Raw genomic sequence first — 22470 nt, 5'->3', positions numbered from 1 at the left:
ATCGACAAATAATTACATAAAAAAAGTTAAAAGACATTTATTTGATGTAATTATTTAATTAAATCAATAATTATAAAAATGTACTGAAGTAATTATTTGTCCCCCCCCGTGCAAAAAAATTTTCTGCAGACGCACGGCGATGCATACAGTCAAATTGACGTGAAATTTGTTGCGCAGGTTGCATAACCCACACCCAACCGAAATGAGCACACGACGCCACCGGATTACATCATCCATCCATATCCCAAAAGATAATGCAAGAACCTTTCCTACTGACTTTTAGTTTGTAACTTCTTTGGCCATGGAGAACCTTTGTGTCTCCACTCCATTGACTGTTGTTTGGTCTCTGGACCATAGTGATGAAGCCATGTTTCATCAACAGTCACAATACGAGCCAAAAAATTTGCACATGATTTACACACTTTGCTGAGGCCTTTGCATGTCCAGATGTTGGTGGATAACAACCCCACCTCGTTCCCTGGATATCCCCAGAGTGTATGTAATGTTTTTGGCTAGTATTCGTCTTTCAGCAAGGATCATGGCATGCACTGATGTTTTCAGGTGTGACTGCTGTGGAAGGTCTTCCTGATCTGGGGGCATCTGTTGGATATTCTAGGGTGCAATCCCCTAAAGTCTTGCACAAAGTTTGGTAAATCTAAGTTGCATACTTTTCTTGCAGCATGAAAAACTTGATGATGGCCTGCACCACTGTGTCTTCGAATTTCTTCAAAACCCTCTGACATGTCTACTTATATATCTTAAAAGAAAAAGAACAAATTATTACAATTTGATGAAACATGAGGATAAAAGAATTTTAAAATATGCTCTTTCTTGTAGTTATATCAGTTGCTTTAATATAATTTTTGTTCTAGGTGTTTATCATAACTTTTCAGCCCCCCCCTTCCCATAGTTATTTAGTTATTCGTGGTGTCCTGTACAAACATCCTATTCTAAATATTAGGCATTAAGATGGTGACAGTCGACAGAAAGATCATTGTATATGAAATTAGAATCAGTGATTCATGTTAATAAGAATTTTTGCAGTCTATCAGTTAATCCACCTGATGCCATGTATCAAGCAGTGATATAATTAGTTTAAGGAATTAATTATATAACTGACAATGTTGAGAAAATTAAGTGAGTGGGCTTGACAACTGCTGAAGAAGATGGCGAGTGCTAAGTCATTTAATGGAATCTATCCATGTCAACTATTCATGCAAGTATGGAGTTTGGTGTTCCTTGGTTTATTTACTGTTCATATATCACTTCAAGAAAGTTAAAATATATAATAAAATTATAATTTTAAAAATAAATTTTCAATAAGTTACAGAAATTATAGTTTCATCCTTAATCTTTAGATTAAGGATGAAACTGCTGGATATGTTTTCAGATAATGAAACAACATTTGATGGAATGTAAAAAAGGAACAACTTTCAAATTGTGGTTTATGTTTATGTAATGAATATCTAGACATTAAAAGAGATTCTTTCACCTGAAAGTGTCACACTTTTAGTTGCTCTTATATTTATGTATTTTATTATTTATATCTAATTTATTTTATATTTCTTTTTTATTATATATATATTTTGATATGCTAGAAAATATTTTCTTCCAAATCTTGTTAGTTGATTGATTTGGGCTTTACTGGAAAATGGAATACTAAGTGTATACACATGTCTAAAGTTAAAGCTCTATACACAGCAAGATAAGAATAAATACAATAAATTGTTCAGTAAGCATAAACATATAAATAAATGAATGATTCTAAATAAAGATATAAAAATAATAATATTAAATTGCTGAGACCGAGATATAAGTATTCAAATTGCTTCTATGCAAAAATGAAAAACTTCAAGCAATCTAGTCACATCAGCATCGGTGTGTGTGTGCATATATATATGGCTCAGCTAAATCAGTAAAACTGACAACGGATAAATACCATTCATGATTAATAAAGTGGAAGGATATGGCCTTCAGTTAAATGAGTGTTACAGCACTCACACATAAGTGGATCAACATCCCTCAGTAAGAAAGAATATATAAGATGACTGCTGTATGAGAACTGTAGCAAGAACAACTCCTCTTTCTTCAATTCGTATACAAAATCAAATGCCAATGTTTATTTATTCCACTTGGTCACATGTAATATGTTGTTCTAATATTATTTTACAGTGAGATGCCTTCCACTCCAATATTTTGGAAACACTGAGCATTATGCTTTGGATATCCATTTCCCACAAATTTTGTTGGAAAGAGATATTTCAACCTTGCACCCATATATTTTTTTCCCCTTTTTTCTTTTTATCTTTATAATGTTAGTACATGAGCTGGAAAAGTTTGCCATCCCTGGGTTAAAGATGCGTGTTAGTTGAAACAATAAACAATAGATGGAAACCCCATATGGTTATTTTGAGGGCTTACCATAAAGCAACATTTTCATTCAACTTCTCTCTTAAAGGACCTATAACTAGAAAGAAAAAAAAATGTATTGAGGAACACTGTGGAGTAAAACATTTTTGAATATTCTATTCCTAAAGTCAAATTAATTTTTAAGACGAGAAAACTATCTAAACACAATTTAAAATACTGGAATAGATTTAATAAGAAAAATGTATTGATATAATACCAAATACTATATATATACTATTTTTTTTTTAAATCATTTTGTTTCTCCACTGCTTTGGGATTCATTTGATGAAACAATTTAACTATAAGGCAAGAAACACACTACAAACACAGATAACATGCATGCAAAAACTTACATATAGAGAACTAATCACTTGTAACTTCAGTAAAAACTGGGGGCACTCACTGTTTGCTATTTATTGTTGAGAAATCAGTAGTTTTTTAACAATGTAAGTTGTTTATGTTGTTAAATAATTCTGTTATGGATTATGCCATCTATTCTTTTCCTATACTTTACAGGTTCTATCCCCAGGTGTTTCACTGATGCTTCTACTCCCTCACACTTACACACACACACACAATGGCAAACAATGATATTCAGCTAAATATTCACGTACAGGGAGTAGATGAGGCCGTTTTAGTCCTATCTAACTTTTGGAGACTGAGGGGGAAGTTTAATCTCCACCAGTAGCCAATCAGAAATAGCTTGCCCCAGACTATCACTAATATCATGGTGTCCGGTGAAGAGAAGCGACTGACGAATGCTGCCATCTCGTGGTCCCTAACACCATGTTTGTGTCTGAAAATAGGGTGGGTTCAACAGTCGATTTTCTTGAGTTTACGGGACGAAAAACCTGAGTTTCAGGGGGAAGAAACCCGCTTGCCCGTGCCAGAGATTGACTAACTTGGGAATCAGTCAAAAAAAGGGTTAGTAAAAGTTCCTCTAGTCGCGACTAGAATTGAACTTATGAGGCTCTATCTTCGGGCGATTTAGCGCTGTCAAAGGCACATGCCATCTCCACTGAGTTACATGGGCTTTAACAATGATATTTTATACTGGATTTCTGAAAGGAGATGTGAGGAAGAAGAAAGTTGTTCTGATCATTGCATATTCAGTTTCATCATTAGCAGCAAAAATATAAATGGAATACATGAGTCAAACCAATGCAGTACCTCACGAAAAAACCAACCTAGATACATTCGCAAAAGCATTGGAAGTAGAATTTGCAAGTCTAATCTCAGAGCATCACTTCACTTTGCTGTCACAAGTGAACAACAGCTTAACCTAGACAAGAAATTAACTATCTGGGCATCAGCACAAGCAGACAGATATAGACCTTGTTTCTGAACTTCATGTCTGAAAAATCATGTGACCAATCACTTAGAATATCCAAGAAGCTAAAGATCGATGGCAAAAAATCAGCACCTTGGTGTGATGATGAACCAAGGTGTTAAGTCTTAAGAACATGTGTTAATGTACTCAGATGACTATATCAAAGAACCTACAACAATAAAGATTTAAGGCAGAGTAGATGAAAGAATTATCATAAATCTAAATATAGCTATCAATCCAAAATTACAAATAGGAACACAGAATCATTGAAAAAATTTTGCACTATTAACATAGTGCAAAATTTTTTCAATGATTGAAAAAATTCTGCATTGAATCTTTAAAACTATATATATATATATATAAATTAGCAGCAAGTAAAAATAAAACACCCATATTATCAACTATTAAAAAAAACATATGGATCTCATAGTAGAAACATCAAGATGATTCCTGATGATGCCTGATCACAGATGAGGAAATTTACAAAACATACAGACAAAGAATGGATATAGATATGCCTACAGCAACTTATGATACTAATGAAATGAAATCAATATTAAGATCAATGGATCCAAGAAACCACTGGAAAGGACAGGATAACTACAGACATACTCCTGAGAACATTTCTTGAATATCCTGAATTTATAATTACATGGATGCCTTAAGAAAGGACGATTTCTCTTATTATGGAAACGCTCTAAAATTATACTGATAACCAAACCAGGAAAAGATGCATCTGACGAAATTAGTAAATACAGGCCAATTAGTCTTATTAATGTCGCTGGTAAGGTACTAGAAAAACTTCTGATAAACTGAATGAATAATGCACTTTGTCTATTCAAGAGACCTATTAAGAAGCAATCAGTATGCATTTAGACCTCAATCGAGCACTGTAGATACTATTATGGAGGTTAAAAAGTTCACACGAGAGCGTCTACAGCAAAAAAATAGCATATTATTGACTCACTCGATGTACAAGGCACTTTCGATGCTGCATGGTGGCCAGCTATATCAGATGGCACTGAAAAGTTGTGATAATCATCATGAAGGAATTGAGATAGAACCATGTATCTTACACATTATTCTATATATTCCCTAAGAGAGGTGTTATACACTTCTTACAACGCTGCTGCATTATTTGCAATCCTCTGAGAAAAAAGTCTTTCCCTTGTTGCACAAACTAGTCCTCAGCTACAGATATGACTTCAGCATCTATGGTAAATTTTGTTCCTTTCAAGTGTTTCTTTAAATCTGGAAATAGTCAGTAGAGCCAGGTCTGGCGAATAGGGTAGATGAGGCAGACATTGAAAACCCAAGTTGTTGTGTATTGTCGGTTTGGTTTCATGAGCAGTGTGAGCAAGTGTGTTGTCCTACAAAAGCAACATGCCTCTGCTCAGTTTCCCGCAGTGTGGTTATATCAGTTGCTTTGATATCATTTTTGTTTTAAATGTTTATCAGAACTGCACCTCTGTGTCCTCGAATTTCTTCAAAACCTCTGACATGCCTTCTTATATATCCTAAAAGAAAAAGAACAAATTATTAAAATTTGATGAAACATGGGGGTTAAAGGGTTTTAAGATATGCTATTTCAAGTGGTTATATCAGTTGTTTTTAATATCATTTTTGTTTTAGGTGTTTATCAGAACTTTTCAGTCCCCCCCCCCACTTGTAATTACTCAATTAAGTGATGTCCAAAAAACCTATTCTACCTTACAAAAAATTATTTCACAGACAGAAGAACAACCATGACATTGAAAACCAAAACTGCAATGAAAGTCAAATGATGCAGCCTGCGAGGTTCTTGCTGTGGAAAAGGTTTCAAGAATATCCAGTACAACTCCTTATTAAGATTTTCTTTCACAATTGAAACCAGAGCCAGCTTTTTGCTGATGATGTGATGATAATGATTTGGGGGAAATGACTGCTTATACTTAGAAGTAATGGTCAACAAAGAACTTTTTAAAATTATGAGTGCGCATGTGAGAAAAAAGTTACTTTCAATAGCCCCAAGTCTAAAGTGCTCCACATCTCACAGGCAATCAACCAACCTATAATGGCCTTCCTAAACAGGAAAGTTCTAAAGGCAGCCAGCAACTAAAATACCTAGGAGTAACAACAGACAACAAATTTAACTTCAACAAGCACATCTCATATGTTGCCAGAAAAAGCTTACAAACTGTAAATCTTCTAAGTCGGCAAGGGAAAACTGGGAAATATCTTAACAATCACAAAAAGTACATATCAGAGTTATACTACCATTGATATCATGCAGTGTACTCACTTGCAAAGATGCACTAAAATCTAAGAAAAACCAACAAAAATTAAACACAGTTCAATGTGTTATAGCCATATCAATAATTAAAGGATACTGGATAATATCTTTTGAGCCAGATTGCATTATTACTGGTCTAACACTGATCTACCTGAAAATGCAAGAGTTCTGTTTTATATATGAAATAGTTTCCAGAAGATATAATAGGAATGCCAACATTGATTCAAACTACGAACTTCCACTTCACTACAGTAAATGGCCTCACCCAGCAAAGAAAACATATATTAAAGAGATGGAAATCACAGAAAGTGACGAATACCACATATACATTGACGTGAGCAAAACGGAAGGAAATGTTAGTTGTTCCCTCATAATATATTACAGACAGTCCATTATAAAAGAATCTGTTTTAGACTGCATCTCCTCTGTTCAAACAACCAAGAAGAACAACTTGCTATAGTTTATTCACTCACATATCTCTGGGAATTGGTACTCAAGAACTCTGATCAATAAGCTGCAACAATTTAGAGTGGCAACAGAAACACTATTGATGGCATGAAAAACCAGAACAACTACCTAGTGTTAACAAAAGAGATACAAAATCTGATAAGGAATCTTACTCTGAGGGATGGGACATCAAGTTCTACTGGGTGAGAGTGCATACTGTGGTAACAGGAAACAAGAAAGGCAATCACCTGGCTAAAGAAGCAGCTATAAATGAACGGTCAGAAATAAGTTATCAAAAGTACCCAAAATCAGCCATAAAAACACTGGCAGAAGAAGTAAGCCTAAGCTTGTGGGAAGAAGAATGGGAAAGATCTAAAAATGGATCAACAACAAAAGAATTTGTGCCTAGTATGAGAAGCAGACTCCAGCTGAAAATTAGGTGCAATCTCTCCAGGTTTAACCATGCTACTAACAGTACATGGAAAATTAAGACATCATCTAAATAGATTCCATATTCTGGAATCACCATTTTGCATCTGTTGTCCACACCTTCAACAAACTGTCAATACACTTACACTTACTGTATGACTCCATCCAGATGCCCCTAACAACACATCATCACTTCAGGAGACAAGTGGCAGTGTCAAAACAGACTTATCCAAAAGCTATAGAGTGATTTATCATATAGAAAGACTTATCCAAATGATTTAATTTTGCTAATAGGATCAACTTCCAATCATTGTAATGTAATATAAAGTACCCATAATGTTTGGATTATATAGTATAAAATATGTAGATATAAAAATATAAATGTAAATATGGATGTTAATGTGCAAATACGAGGGGATCTGGAAAGTTCTGATAAACACCCAGAACAAAAATGACATTAAAGCAACTGATATAACCACAAGAAAGAAAGAAAGAACATATTAGTAGCAGGGTTATGAAGGACTAGCCTCTCTAACATGTTTACTACAACTCCAGACAAACATGGCCTAACTTGAAGTCATAGTCTTATCACTGCTTCTCATTATAGGCACAAATTCTTTTGTTGTTGATCCATTTTTAGATCTTTCCCATTCTTCTTCCCACAAGCTTTGGCTTACTTCTTCTGCCAGTGTTTTTATGGCTGATTTTCGGTACTTTTGATAACTTATTTTTGACCGTTCATTTATAGCTGCTTCTTTAGCCAGGTGATCACCTTTCTTGTTTCCTGTTACCACAGTATGCACCCTCACCCAGTAGAACTTAATGTCCAATCCCTCAGAGTAAGATTCCTTATCAGATTTTGTGTCTCCTTTGTTAACACTAGGTAGTTGTTCTGGTTTTTTTAAGCCATCAATAGTACTTCTGTTCTTTCTTGTGGTTATATCGGTTGCTTTAATATAATTTTTTTTCTAGATGTTTATCAGAGCTTTCCAGACTCCCCCCCCCCTTGTACATACATGTAGATATAAAAATATAAATATGAATTTGACACAAATATATAAATATTAATCAGTTATTTTTAAGCATTGTATGCAATGGAGCATGTAGAAAATAAATTACCTCCTGGTAGGGTTACTATTGGAAGGAAAACACACACACACACACACAACATTCATAACCTTAACTGGTAATTAATTTACGGAATGAACAACGCATATAAAGTATATTAATTAAAGATAACTTTAATGAATCACTTCTATATTTCGGCAATGTCACATTGCCATCTTCAGGAACATAAAGATATGGTATATGCACTAAGGAACTAACAAAGCAAATGAGGAAGAAAGTAAGAAACTAATTTTGTTCCTAAAGTCCTAATGGTGCCCTCTTGCGGGCTAATTTGGTAGTCTTGGCAGTTGGGCTGAAGTTCTCATAATGAAAGTCTCCCAAATTTGGGGCAGTTTCATGCACCCAAATTTGTTGAGGTAAGGAACGTTTTTTAGAGCTGCTGAAGATTCTTTGAATAATCTTTCGTATTTAAACTTGCTGCGATGGATTATTTTTGTTTTCTTCCAACGAATTTTATGGTGGGTATCTAAGGCATGGTCTGCCAGCCCAGAGCGGCTATACTGGTGAAACCGGATGTAGTCTTGGTGTTCTGAAATCCTGATATTTGTTGTTCTGCCTGTTTGGCCAAAGTAGCACAATTTGCAGCTGCAAGGGACCTGGTATACACTAGGTAGGTCTAGGGGAAGTGGTTGGTCTTTGGTAGAGCGGATAAGGGATGCCAACTTTTTATACGGTCTGTAACAGGAAGTAAGGTCATATTTTTTGAGGATATTAGTTATTTTTTCAGAGGTGCCCTGGATGTAGGGGATAGTGATAGACTTGGTGTAGTCTTTATTGTGGAGGGGGGTTGTGGTTTACAGGTTTTAGTATTTTTTGGGGTTATAGCCATTGGCTAAGAAAGTGTTGAGGATGTGGTTTAGTTCCATAATCAGGGCCTTGTCATCTGAGCAGATTAATTTTGCCCTGTTATATAGTGTTTTTATCACCCCATATTGTTGTGAGGGGGGGGGGGTATTGCTGGTGAATGTATCTGCCAGTGTGGGTGGGTTTTCTGTAAACAGAGAAAACCAAAGATCCATCAAGCTGGCGGGTGATTAAAGTGTCTAGGAAGGGGAGGGTGTTCTTTTCCTCTTTTTCTAAGGTGAACTGGACTCTGGGATGTTGGTTGTTTAAGTGTGTTAGGAAGGAGTGGAGTGTGTCTGAGCCATGTGGCCAAATAGCAAACACATCATCCACATAACGAAGCCAAATAGTGGTTTTTTGTGGGGCGGAGTTTAAGGCTTTCTCTTCAAATGTCTCCATAAAGAAATTGGCCAAGGGTGGGGAAAGTGGTGAACCCATGGCCGTCCCCTCTATCTGTTTGTAGAACTTTCCTTGCCAAACGAAATAGCCTGAGTTCATTGTGAACTGAAATAGGGCTGAGATATCGGGAGGAAACTTGGCTTGGATGAGCTCAAGGGTTTCTTTGAGTGGGACATTAGTGAATAGGGAGGAGACGTCAAAACTGACCATTATGTCAGTGTGTTGGAGTGTGAGGTTTTCTATACTGGCTTTAAAGTGGGCCGAGTTTTTTATGTGTGATGGTGTGTTGCCAGTGTAGTGTGTGAGCGTTTTGGCTAAATGTTTGGCTAATTTATATGTGGGGGAATCAATGCCATCCACTATGGGATGCAATGGCACATTTTGTTTATGTATTTTTGGGAGTCCATATAATCAGGAGGGTCTAGAGTTATAAGGTTTAAGTTTGTTGGTGACTTCCACAGGCCAAGAACAAAAATAATCCATCGCAGCAAGTTTAAATACGAAAGATTATTCAAAGAATCTTCAGCAGCTCTAAAAAACGTTCCTAACCTCAACAAATTTGGGTGCATGAAACTGCCCCAAATTTGGGAGACTTTCATTATGAGAACTTCAGCCCAACTGCCAAGACTACCAAATTAGCCCGCAAGAGGGCACCATTAGGACTTTAGGAACAAAATTAGTTTCTTACTTTCTTCCTCATTTGCTTTGTTATTTCCTTAGTGTACATACCATATCTTTATGTTCCTGAAGATGGCAATGTGACATTGCCGAAATATAGAAGTGATTCATTAAAGTTATCTTTAATTAATATACTTTATATGCGTTGTTAATTCCGTAAATTAATTACCAGTTATGTCTAACCAACGTATAAGTCTTACTACTAGAATCATGATCATCCACGGAGATGCAATCGCACGAAAGGCCCATCAATACGGCAAATTGAGGTTGAAGATATCGAGGCAAATAAATCGTCTGACGTTCCTAAAACGCTGCCGGGATAACAAAGTGATCCCCAACTGTGTCAAATTGAAGCACCGTTTTACTTCCGAGAAAGCTCTACGCATTTATAACCGCACTAGCTTCGCCCTGTTAAGAGAACAAATTACCGCGATGCGCGTTCTCCTTGCCGACGAAAACAAAACCTTACGGGCGCTAGAGGAAGAGCTTTCTAACACACTCGGCCTTGATCTATGGTCTATACTTCATGACATCTCATGCACATCGGCAAGAAAGGAATTCGAAAAAATACGTAGTTGGCACGTGAAAAAATACGAAAACCTGACAAAGACTTCTACTTCTGTACCCCAGCCACCACTTAACACGGTAGTCAACCTCTCGTCGGCAGTTTTAAAGCCTGAAGCACTCACCGCACTTTCACGTGGTCACAATTTCGCCCTAGCTCCTAAAAGGATACCTGCTGAAGAAATCATGATCCAAATAGAGCGTGGAATTCGCAACCTGCCTAACCATATCGCCAACAACGTGAGACTGGATGTAGTCGGTGTTCTCACTAAATCAAACCTCCAAAATCCAACTTATCCAAAAACGAATATACAGCCCTACAAGAATTAAAAAACAAAAAAAAAATAGTAATCACCAAAGCTGATAAGGGAAGCGCCACTGTGGTACTCAATCAAAAAGACTACAAAGGTAAGCTAAATTCTTTAATACGAGACCGTACTACTTACCTCCCCATTGAATATAATCCGACCAGCTCTCAGATTAGAACTATCCACAGACTCCTTAAGAAAGTCACTTCTTGGCCTGTGGAAGTCACCAACAAACTTAAACCTTATAACTCTAGACCCTCCCGATTATATGGACTCCCAAAAACACATAAACAAAATGTGCCATTGCATCCCATAGTGGATGGCATTGATTCCCCCACATATAAATTAGCCAAACATTTAGCCAAAATGCTCACACACTACACTGGCAACACACCATCACACATAAAAAACTTGGCCCACTTTAAAGCCAATATAGAAAACCTCACACTCCAACACACTGACATAATGGTCAGTTTTGACGTCTCCTCCCTATTCACTAATGTCCCACTCAAAGAAACTCTTGAGCTCATCCAAGCCAAGTTTCCTCCCGATATCTCAGCCCTATTTCAGTTCACAATGAACTCAGGCTATTTCCTTTGGCAAGGAAAGTTCTACAAACAGATAGAGGGGACGGCCATGGGTTCACCACTTTCCCCACCCTTGGCCAATTTCTTTATGGAGACATTTGAAGAGAAAGCCTTAAACTCCACCCCACAAAAACCCACTATTTGGCTTCGTTATGTGGATGATGTGTTTGCTATTTGGCCACATGGCTCAGACACACTCCACTCCTTCCTAACACACTTAAACAACCAACATCCCAGAGTCCAGTTCACCTTCGAAAAAGAGGAAAACAACACCCTCCCCTTCCTAGACACTTTAATCACCTGCCAGCTTGATGGATCTTTGGTTTTCTCTTTTTACAGAAAACCCACCCACACTGGCAGATACATTCACCAGCAATCCCCCCCCCCTCACAACAATATGGGGTGATAAAAACACTATATAACAGGGCAAAATTAATCTGCTCAGATGACAAGGCCCTGACTATGGAACTAAACCACATCCTCAACACTTTCTTAGCCAATGGCTATAACCCCAAAAAAATCCAAAAAATACTAAAACCTGTAAACCACAACCCCCTCCACAATAAAGACTACACCAAGTCTATCACTATCCCCTACATCCAGGGCACCTCTGAAAAAATAACTAATATCTTCAAAAAATATGACCTTACTTCCTGTTACAGACCGTATAAAAAGTTGGCATCCCTTATCCACTCTACCAAAGACCAACCACTTCCCCTAGACCTACCTGGTGTATACCAGGTCCCTTGCAGCTGCAAATTGTCCTACTTTGGCCAAACAGGCAGAACAACAAATATCAGGATTTCAGAACACCAAGACTACATCAAGTTTCACCAGTACAGCCGCTCTGGGCTGGCAGACCATGCCTTAGATACCCACCATAAAATTCGTTGGAAGAAAACAAAAATAATCCATCGCAGCAAGTTTAAATACGAAAGATTATTCAAAGAATCTTCAGCAGCTCTAAAAAACGTTCCTAACCTCAACAAATTTGGGTGCATGAAACTGCCCCAAATTTGGGAGACTTTCATTATGAGAACTTCAGCCCAACTGCCAAGACTACAAGAGGGCACCATTAGGACTTTAGGAACAAAATTAGTTTCTTACTTTCTTCCTCATTTGCTTTGTTAGTTCCTTAGTGCACATACCATATCTTTATGTTCCTGAAGATGGCAATGTGACATTGCCGAAATATAGAAGTGATTCATTAAAGTTATCTTTAATTAATATACTTTATATGCGTTGTTAATTCCGTAAATTAATTACCAGTTATGTCTAACCAACGTATAAGTCTTACTACTAGATTCATAACCTTAAAATCATTGGGTCAAATAAAAGTATCTGCAAAGGCAGAAGTTAACATATTTAAGACTCATGCAGAAAAACAAAAAACTTGGTTAAGTAATAGAAGATGAAAACACATTTCTCCCACATTAACCAAGCACTGAGTTAATGGAAATTCTCTAACAGTAGCAGCAAATTTCCCTGCACACAACTGCACAAGAAATTCACACCTGTATCTTCAATTTATATACCTTACTGCAAGTATATTCATTTTCTATTTGAGGCAAGTACCAAAACATTAACAGTTTACTTCATAAGCTTCAATTATCCAGCAATGAAACAGAATAAAATTATTTTGAAATGTTAATGTATTTTTACTTGATAACTTTCAGTTCCATAAATACAGAGAATAGCTTTCTATCCAATCATCCAGGGCCAGCTCTACCAATGATGCAAGACATCATTTGCACGGGGCGGCAAGTTTTTTTGGGACGGCAAAGTTGGCATAAACTATACGAAAAATAAGGGAGAAGTGGCGGCAAAATATGCTACTGCACGAGGCGACTATACAAAAAATAAGGGAGAAGGGGCGGCAAACTATGCTACTGCACGGGGCGGCAAAATTCCTAGGGGCAGCCCTGCAATCATCAATCAAAAATAAAAATCACAACGGAAGATACGTTAACTTCTCAACAGGAACTTAAACAAATAAGAAACCCAATGAAAATCATCAATTGTTCCTTATACTTATTTTCCTTATTTCTTAAGGGAATGATTTACAATTCTCCCTTTTCTTCTTTTTCTATCCAAACCATTTTTTTTTTTTTTTTACATCTCTCTCTCTCTATCTTTTATCTTTTTCATGTCTATCAGCTGTTTGTTTCATATCATGATACACTGTACTAAATGATTTACGAATGTGTAAATGACGGCACGACAGCTGGGTGTTACAAACAAAAAAGATAAGTATTCAGTAATGGCAGACTGGATACATTTATTAGAGGTGTGATGAAGTTTCTTTTTCACTTCTTGCCAATTCTTCTTGTTGCTGCTAAATTAAAAAAACTAATTCTTCCAGTGATTAACCATGAGGCACAGTTAGCCTTAATAATCTCACTTGTTATTAATAGTTTACTAGTCATTGTAGTATTTACAAGTACTACAAATACCAGATGACCAGATCTGCATACAGTAATGCATATGTGGTCTGATCAAAGCCTTATACATGTCAGTGCCCCAACACCACTGCTATAATCTGCAGTCCTGCTCTCAAAATTTTATCAAAATGTCCCAGAAATTTCAGATCCTTATCCATCATCTCCCACAGATCTCTCCTCTACCTCCTCTAAAATATCTCCACCAATATTATATTCCATCCCAAATTTTAAAACACTTTGCTAAAATGAAAAGGCAATTCCACACCTGACTGCAACATCCATTCTACTCCTCATAATTCTTCCCAGCTCTGTATCATCTGGGCATCATCTCCAATCAAGTGCCCTGATCTACTATCAGACTCCATCTGTTCCAATTTAATTACTAACTTGTCATATGGCAATCTATCCAAGGCTTTTCCAAAATCTAAATATACCATTGTGTATGCATATCCCTTGTCCAATGCATTTGTCAAAGGAAGATTATGTTTGCTAAAACATAATCTTCCTTTAGCAAACCCATGCTTCTGCTGTCCACCCAATTCTGAATCCCGAGCCTTGCTAGCCTCTCTAACACATTGACTAAAACTCCAGAACATAATCTTCCTTACAAAGGAAGATTATGCTAAAGGAAGATTATGTTTTAGCAAAACATAATCTTCCTTTAACAAACCCATGCTTCTCATCAAAGATAATGCTTCTGTTGTCCCCCAATTCTGAATCCTGAGCCTTACTAACTTCTCTAACACACTGACTACAACTCCAGACAAACATGGCCTAACTTGAAGCCATAGTCTTATTACTCCATTTATGAAGCAGTATCAAATCCATAACCCTTGATCACAATGCACTGTTCAAGGTAGTTATTATTATTATGTGACACCTACAGGGAGTCCACAGACTCATTGAGGGAGGGCATCTACTCTAAAACTCTCTGCCTCCACCACTCACTCAGTACACCAACTATAACAAACTGCAACTGCACCAACACCATCCACTGCCCACCACCACCACCACTTTCACAGACAATCAGAAACATCCATGTCCACGACGTGATTCGAACCAGCAGCCTTTTGGCTGGAGAGCAGATATACTAACCACTCAAAAACTCAAGAAATTCATTCTCTTTGTCTCCAGATGTTGTCTCTTCATTCCAGTCCACATCACCCTTTTCTTATTAGCTAGACCAATTTGCATATACATTTCTTTGCCACTGCCTTCCACATTATCAAGTGTATAGCAACACCCACTAGATATTTCATCTTGTCACTTTCACCTCAAACCACACTCCTTCAAAACCACTGCCACTACTTGCATCTCTACCTTAGAAGGGCATAACTGTTCTACTACCAATAACAACTCCTCCTTTCTTTCTGCCCTGTCCATGAATATGGACAGGGCAGAAAAATATCATATCATTCATCTCTATTCCTGTCAAAATATCATTCTCATCCAACTATGTTGTCTTACTTATTCCAACAAATAATTTTTCAGCAAATAAACTCTATCAACACTACATTTTCATTTCCATTATTCTGAATACTATATATACATACAGATACATATACATATAGCAAGCTTCTGGGTCTATAATGTCTCTCAATCCAATTTCTCAGATGTGACTACTCCATACCCTCCCATCCATTCCATCAATACTGATCTTAGATCTCTCTCCTCAGAACTGTTGCCCCCAAATCCTCCCTAGTCATCTCAATCCATCTTGTACACTCACACATAATCTCACCCTCCCCTCCATTTCTCTGTCTTGTGTTCCTTCTTTCTCATTCTCTTCACTCATAATACTCACACTTCTTCATTCACAAGCTCTCCTACCTTACTTTCCTGCTTTTCTACATCACCTCTACCACCTCTTGCTTCCTTGGGTCTTCAATTCAACCTCGTCATTACTTTCTCTTGGAGCAACAGATTTTCCAGCTGATTCACACTAAATCCATTTAAATGTAGAACGTCTCTATTATATAGCTCCAAGCATCCTTCAGATTTCATTAAATGAATTCCTTTCTCCTCACACAACTCTGTTAGCATCCCATGCAGAATCTTTGTTTACCATCTCAAATCATCACTATCATACCCGGGCAACATACTGGCTACCTTTCATATCACACTGTTGTCTTTTACTCCCATCAGCAATCTCCTGATGTCCATTCTTACATTCTCCTTGTTACCAACAAAATTATTCATGCCTACACTTGCTCTGTTTATTCTACTCACAGGAAAGCAAATCTTATGCACTTTCTCATCAACTACACCTCTAATAATTGAATCCTCATACATGAACACTCTCAAATCATTCAACACTTCTTTTACATTGCCATTTTTTTTTAAATTTAGCATTCTTCTCATTTCCATACATATCTGTTCCCCTCATTTCACTCCACAATAGGCTTCATCTGTTGCCTCATCTTCAACTCTGCTTTAATATCCTGAATTTATTTTCTCTTGCTCTTCATTCTCTACCCAGTTGGTTGCACTCTCTTCCTCACTACCTATCACACTTTCTATCTTATGGTCCACTGGCTCCCAACTTTCCCATATGCTACTGCTACCTTCAACCACTTCATTTATACTCTCTTTCACATTCCATTCCTAGAGACCTATTTCAGAAAATGCTATTTTTTGGAACAACAAAACTACTTAATCTGCTCAATGTTTAGCATATTACACATCTGGAGTTATTAGATGTTTTATAGAAATGTGTGGTGGACATAGTAATATGTATTTTAAAAAATGGTTAACACATGTAAAGGAAATTAAATTTAATGTAACTCCTATATATTTTGCCCACTGCAACAAGGGCATCATTCAGGGAGAATATAAAACACTGGTTACATTCAAAATAAGAAACACAAGAATGAATCATGTAGCATGAGTATACTTCCTCATGTCTTGGTCACAACTGAGTGAACAGAAGAAAACACAACCAAAGTTCCAGGGAACTAAGTATAGCTCTGTAATTCAAGGTTTTATTCTTTCTTTCTCTCACTTATATTTATTCCACACACGAGAGGTACAAGAACCTATAGCACATTAGTGATGTGTGAAATGTAGATGAGGGTTGAGAAAGACTAAACATATTGACCATTCTTCTTAATGATCTATAGGTCGAAATTGTTGGGAAACACATTATGAGGAAGACTGTTCCAGAGAACAGAGGCAGATGGAATAAATTAGGAAGAGGAGAAGCAGGTTTGATGAGTGTGCTATTGTACTGTAAAAGGGTGTTGAACAGCAGCTGCTCTTGTTTTAATAGGCCTAACAGAAAGTGAAGGAATGATGTCTGCCAATTCACTGGAGAAGTGATCATGGAGGTATCTATAGAAGAGACAAAAAGCTGAAACACTGCATCTGTGAGATAAAGATTGACACAAGCCTGTGAGGACAGGGTCATTATAAGCAAAATTGCTTTCCTCTGGACAGCATCAAGAATTTTTAAGGATGTTTTAGGTGCACCACCCAAAATGTGTGAACAGTATTCTATGGATGAGTGGATTTGGAATTTATACAGGATTAGTACTGGGTGGGTGTAAAATAGCTTCACCTAGTTTTTTAGAATCTGAAGAAGCTACTCATGTGATGTGTTTGTGCCAAAAGAGGTTAGAGGTTAATAGTTCATCCTGTCTGGTGATGTGTATATTACTGAGAGTGGGGAAAGGTTAGCTGAGATCCCTTTTGTAAGAAAAAAAAACACAGGACTGCATTTTGGTAGCATTAAATGTGACTAGGTTATTCTTGCCTCAATGAAGGATGATATGGAAACTAGCATTTAAGGCACTGGTTGCAGATGATTTTCATGTAAGGGATACCTAGGAAGGAACCACATGGTTTGTTAAAGGAGTAGGACGAATGGAGAGTGCTATTGTCAGCAAAGCTATGGATAAGATTTGTAGTGATTGAGAGTAGATCATTTACATCTAAGAAAAAGAGGGTAGGTGAAAGGTGAAAGAATGGAACCCTGAAGTACTCCTGCATTGGTGTAAAGCTCGGAGAGAGGGCGAGGTCCACTATGACATGCAGTGAATGACCAGAGAGAGAAAGCTAGCTATCCAGTTACAGAGGGTGGCAGGCAGACCAAAGGAAGGCAGTTTGCAAAGCAGGTCTTGATGCAAAACATGATTATAAGCCTTGGAAATATCTAGGACAACAACACACATTTCTCCTAACCTTTCTACAGCCAGTGTCCAGTGGTGGAATCCATACTGGTAGTTGCTGATTAAATGGTGAGCTTCTATTTTAAAATAGTTTGGATATATGTTAGTTCCCATGAGATAGGATAAGTGCCAGCTGAGTACAGAAGATTGAAGGGACAATAGAGGATAGGTGTTAGCTTTAGAGTGCAACGTTTAAATACAATAGGAGAAATGCCATTGTGACCAGACAATTTTGTAGTGTTCAGGGTATTTAATATTCTTCTATGTCTTTTTGCGAAAAGGCCACAGGAAGCACATGGTGCTGAGTTGCTGTATGAAAGGAGGTGATTTGCCTTCATCATCTACAGGAGTTAGAGGAAAAGAGTGATGCTAGGAGGTCGGCTTTTTCTTTGGGTGCTGTACCAGTAGTGCCATCTGTATGGGAGAAAGAGAGGTGGAAGTACAGGTGAGAAGAAGTTGCATCTGATGGTTTCTGCAAGGAACCAGAAGTTATAACTATCATTTGGACAAGAGATGAGTTTTCTGCTAGTGGCTTTTATGAAGTTTGATTTATATTACTGCATGCTTCCACATAGGCTGAGTATGAAGCTTGGGGTCTTGATGCAAGTTACATAGGGTAAACTGAGTTTTTTTCTTCAACTGCTTTCATATATCTTCCGTTGAACCAAGGCTTAGAAAATGAATGCCTGAGGTGATTTCTGTGACGAGCTCAGCACAGGTGTCTGGGTTAGAAGAGTGGAAGCAATAATCATGCCATGGGAAAGAAGAGTAGTAGTTAGGAGATCATCGCACTTTGTACTAATGTAGTGCCAGAGGATATGAGGTTGAGGTGTTTAGAGGAGATGCACTCTGTGAGACTGGACACTTGCACTAGATTGTGGTCTCAGCTGCGAGAGAAGAGGTAACTCCTAGAGTGTGTCTAGAAGGAGAACTAGTTTAAAAAAAATCAACGGTAGAGGAATTATCTGGAATTCGGATAGTTAGCTGCACGATTTGCGTTAGATTATTTCTTATAAGTAAAAACTTCCACATTACATCTGGCTTGATCTACAGTGTTAGAGAATGGAAGCCAGTTAGAGTTGCTGATATTCAGGTCACCTAGGATGATGACTTCATTGTTTGGGTAGTTAAATTGTAGATGGTCGAGTTTCATGGAAAGAAAGATGAAGAGGTCTCTGTGGATTTCAAAGTTCGGAGACCGATAAATGCAACAGATTAATGTTACTAAATGGGACAAGGAAACCTTCAGCCAGAGTAGGTCAAAAGCATGGAATTCTCTGGCAGTTAATGTTAGAACGTACAAAGGCACAGGTGCCACCTTTGTGGGAAAATGAATCGCGAAGAGCATAATCTGGGCATCGAAGGTGAAGTATGGTTGATGTAGCTGTAATTTAGGTTTCTAAACCAGATCTCCTTCTCTATTAAGAGAAGGAGATCTGGTTTAGATGTCTGTAAGTAGCAATGAATATTGTTTATGCTGTGGATGTTTGTGAAGTGGAAATGATTTTTTTTTTTTTGGTAGGAATTCTGGTAAGTTTGAAATATTGTGTTTGATTTGAATTGTGAATTGTTTTGATGAACTGGTTGTTCACCCAAATGTTACCTAAATAATAATAATAACAATAATAATATTAAACCTATGACAATTACTTCCCAAAACTTTGAGATAGGCATGCAATCCAAATCAGTTAAAATCCGGACAATGATGCAGGGTTTTGTAAATTTCAAAGAGTAGACAATCAAATTTAAATTTACTCTAATGCTAAATCATGATTTGATTCCAGTAAACTACAATAAATTTAAATTTGATTATTTATTCTTTGAAACTTGCAAAACTTAGCATATCCTGTGATATTCTTGTTTTGGACAGACTGGGTGGAACAGTAGCAATTAAATTAAAGAACTTAAATATAATATCCAGAAATCTCTAACTTTTTAGATCACTGGATCTAAAAATTTTAGATCATTTTGGCCAATTTGAGCCTTTAGACTTTATCGAAATGCAAAGTATATTACAGCTAATAGTCATAAGGGGGACAATTTAGATAAGAAAAGCATTCAAAACTGCATTTTTGAAATATCCCCCCCCCCTCCAACACACACACAAGAGGTTGCAAAAATCTATGGCACCTCAGTGCCATGTGAAAGAAGGTTGCCTGATGAAAAAATTCACTTCATTTATACATCAAATCTATCAGAAATTTGCAATATTCAAAATCTACTGTAATATGCAATGAGTATAATTCTTGTAAAATATCAGCAAGTTATATATAAAGTTGACAATAAATTAATTTGGTATACATTCTTATCTATAGAGCTAATTCCAGAAATATAAACAGAACGATTGTTTTGGGCAAGTTGATTATTGTACTTTTATCAAACATGTTAAATAGTTTATTACAAGTAGGAGTCATATGTCGATGATAACTGTTTGCGATTCACAAGTAATATTAATACAAATTCATTCCATAGCACATAATACACTCAATTATCACTATAATAAACCCCACTGTAACAAATTCAGTCAGTAGAACAAAACAGTGAAAAGTCCTGACGAAACTTCTACAGGCATAATGCTATTTTAAAGAAATTTCACTATTGCAAGCTATTCACCATCCACTATAACAAACCAAATCTGTTTCTGAAGTTCCTATGAGTTTGCAACAATGAGAAATGATAAATACAGGTTTGCTAATATTTTTATTCTATTAGAATATTATTATTAAAACTGGAATAAAAAGGAAGAAATTTCTAGACAGAATTTTCCTGCAGTAAAGGGACATATTACCATGTTCTGGACCCAAAAAGTGGCAAGCTGGAAATGAAGTTGGGGCATCTGGATTGACAATGATCTGTATAGATGAATTCATTGCTATAAATAATAAAAGCATTTTGATGTTAAAAAATTATACATTCACATAATTATTATATTACATAATTATTGTGATTGTGAGGAATTATGATTAAATAATTTAACAACCCCAAATATCATAACTATGAATCACCATCTCATATATATATATATATAAGTTTATATAAAATTACTTGGTATCTTGAATACATAATATACCCAGGTTAAAAAACTTTTTACATCTATCTCTCATCCTGAGATTTTATTTATAAGGTCAAAGCACCTTGTGGCAACTTGTTTAGGTAAAATTCATAATGATCTCTGCATTACTTCAACCTTAGCATTTTCAGGTCGGCTCCCACTGACGAGACCTCAATAAAGGTCAAAACCGGTATGGGTAGTGACCATTGCCTTTAATGTTTAGCATCATACATCTCCACAAGGAGATGTGCTTTACATTAAGGGAAAAATACTAAAGAAAGTGATCAGAGCTTTACCCATCTTTACCACGAGTTGCCTCAACTGGCACTACCTAGAGTTGCCTTGGACTTGCACTACATGCAGGCGCAAACTTGACTTTGTCTGTTTACTTACTTGGGAAATAGGATTAAAAAACTAAGTTTATATAAAATTACTTGGTATCTTGAATACATAATATACCCAAGTTAAAAAACTTTCCACACACACACACATATATATATATATATATATATATATATATATATATATATATATATATATATATATATATATACAGTGGTACCCTGGTTTGCGAGCATAATTCGTTCCGGAAACGTGCTTGTAATCCAAAGCACTCGTATATCAAAGCGAATTTCCCCATAAGAAATAATGGAAACTCAGATGATTCGTTCCGAAACTCAAAAATATTATAAAAATGATTAATACAAAATACATATACCTTCGTATACCTTTTTATATTTTTATTATGTATTTAAATGTAATACTGTATACATAAAGTAATCAAATTTATTAATTACATTACAATTACATATTACAGTAATTGTATTGGGTACGACAACTTTCATTGTCACTAACGGAATCACTACTATCTGTTGACTCTTTTTCTTTTTGTGCGACTTTAACAAGGAACCTATCTAATGACACTTGCTTTTGCCTCCTTTTGAGGATTTCACAGAAATACGACATTGCATTGTCGTTAACAGATTCATCGCTCGCACTGCCACAGCCTTATCTGGGTGGTGCTTTTCTACAAAATTTTTCATTTTCTGTAGACGTACCTGGCAGTTTACTTACGAGGTCGGCATACAAGGCCTTTGCCTTCTCACAGATCAAGTTCTCGGTCACAGTATCACCTGCTAGTTGCTTCTTGTTTATCCACACCATAAGCAATTTTTCTACATCTTCCAGAATACGTGGCCGTTGCTTTGATACTCTCGTGACTCCTTTTGCTACATCTAGCCCCCTTAGTTCTTTTTTCTTTAATACTGTGCAAATCGTTGACATAGACTTCTTATAAAATCTTGTGATGGCGGCCGCTTGCATACCTTGTTCATGCTTCCCGATGATTTCCTTAACTTTCACTGTAATCATCTCCTTCTTCTTACCGCCTTCCTTTTCAACCCTTTTCTTCATTGGG

The 22470-nt window shown here is 36.6% G+C and overlaps 1 protein-coding gene across 3 annotated transcripts in view; it reads right to left on the bottom strand.

The window, feature by feature from the left end:
• Positions 1 to 22470, bottom strand: part of Fancl (E3 ubiquitin-protein ligase Fancl) — a 305279-nt gene that overhangs the window by 74642 nt on the left and 208167 nt on the right. For all 3 annotated transcript variants that reach the window (XM_090399196.1, XM_090399198.1, XM_090399197.1), the window contains exons 9-10: positions 20790 to 20873; positions 2422 to 2467 (exon numbers count right to left, since the gene is read on the bottom strand). In XM_090399196.1, coding sequence (XP_090255322.1) covers positions 2422 to 2467; positions 20790 to 20873 — 130 coding nt within the window. The remainder of the gene's footprint in view (positions 1 to 2421; positions 2468 to 20789; positions 20874 to 22470) is intronic.

This window comes from Typopeltis vanoorti, chromosome 10 (assembly GCF_054136105.1).
Source record: "Typopeltis vanoorti isolate ZY-2024b chromosome 10, IOZ_Tvanoo_1.0, whole genome shotgun sequence".
In the NCBI taxonomy this organism is placed as follows: Eukaryota; Metazoa; Arthropoda; class Arachnida; order Uropygi; family Thelyphonidae; genus Typopeltis; species Typopeltis vanoorti.
Note: the sequence above shows the minus strand (reverse complement) of the source record. Positions and strands in the feature narration are given on the sequence as shown.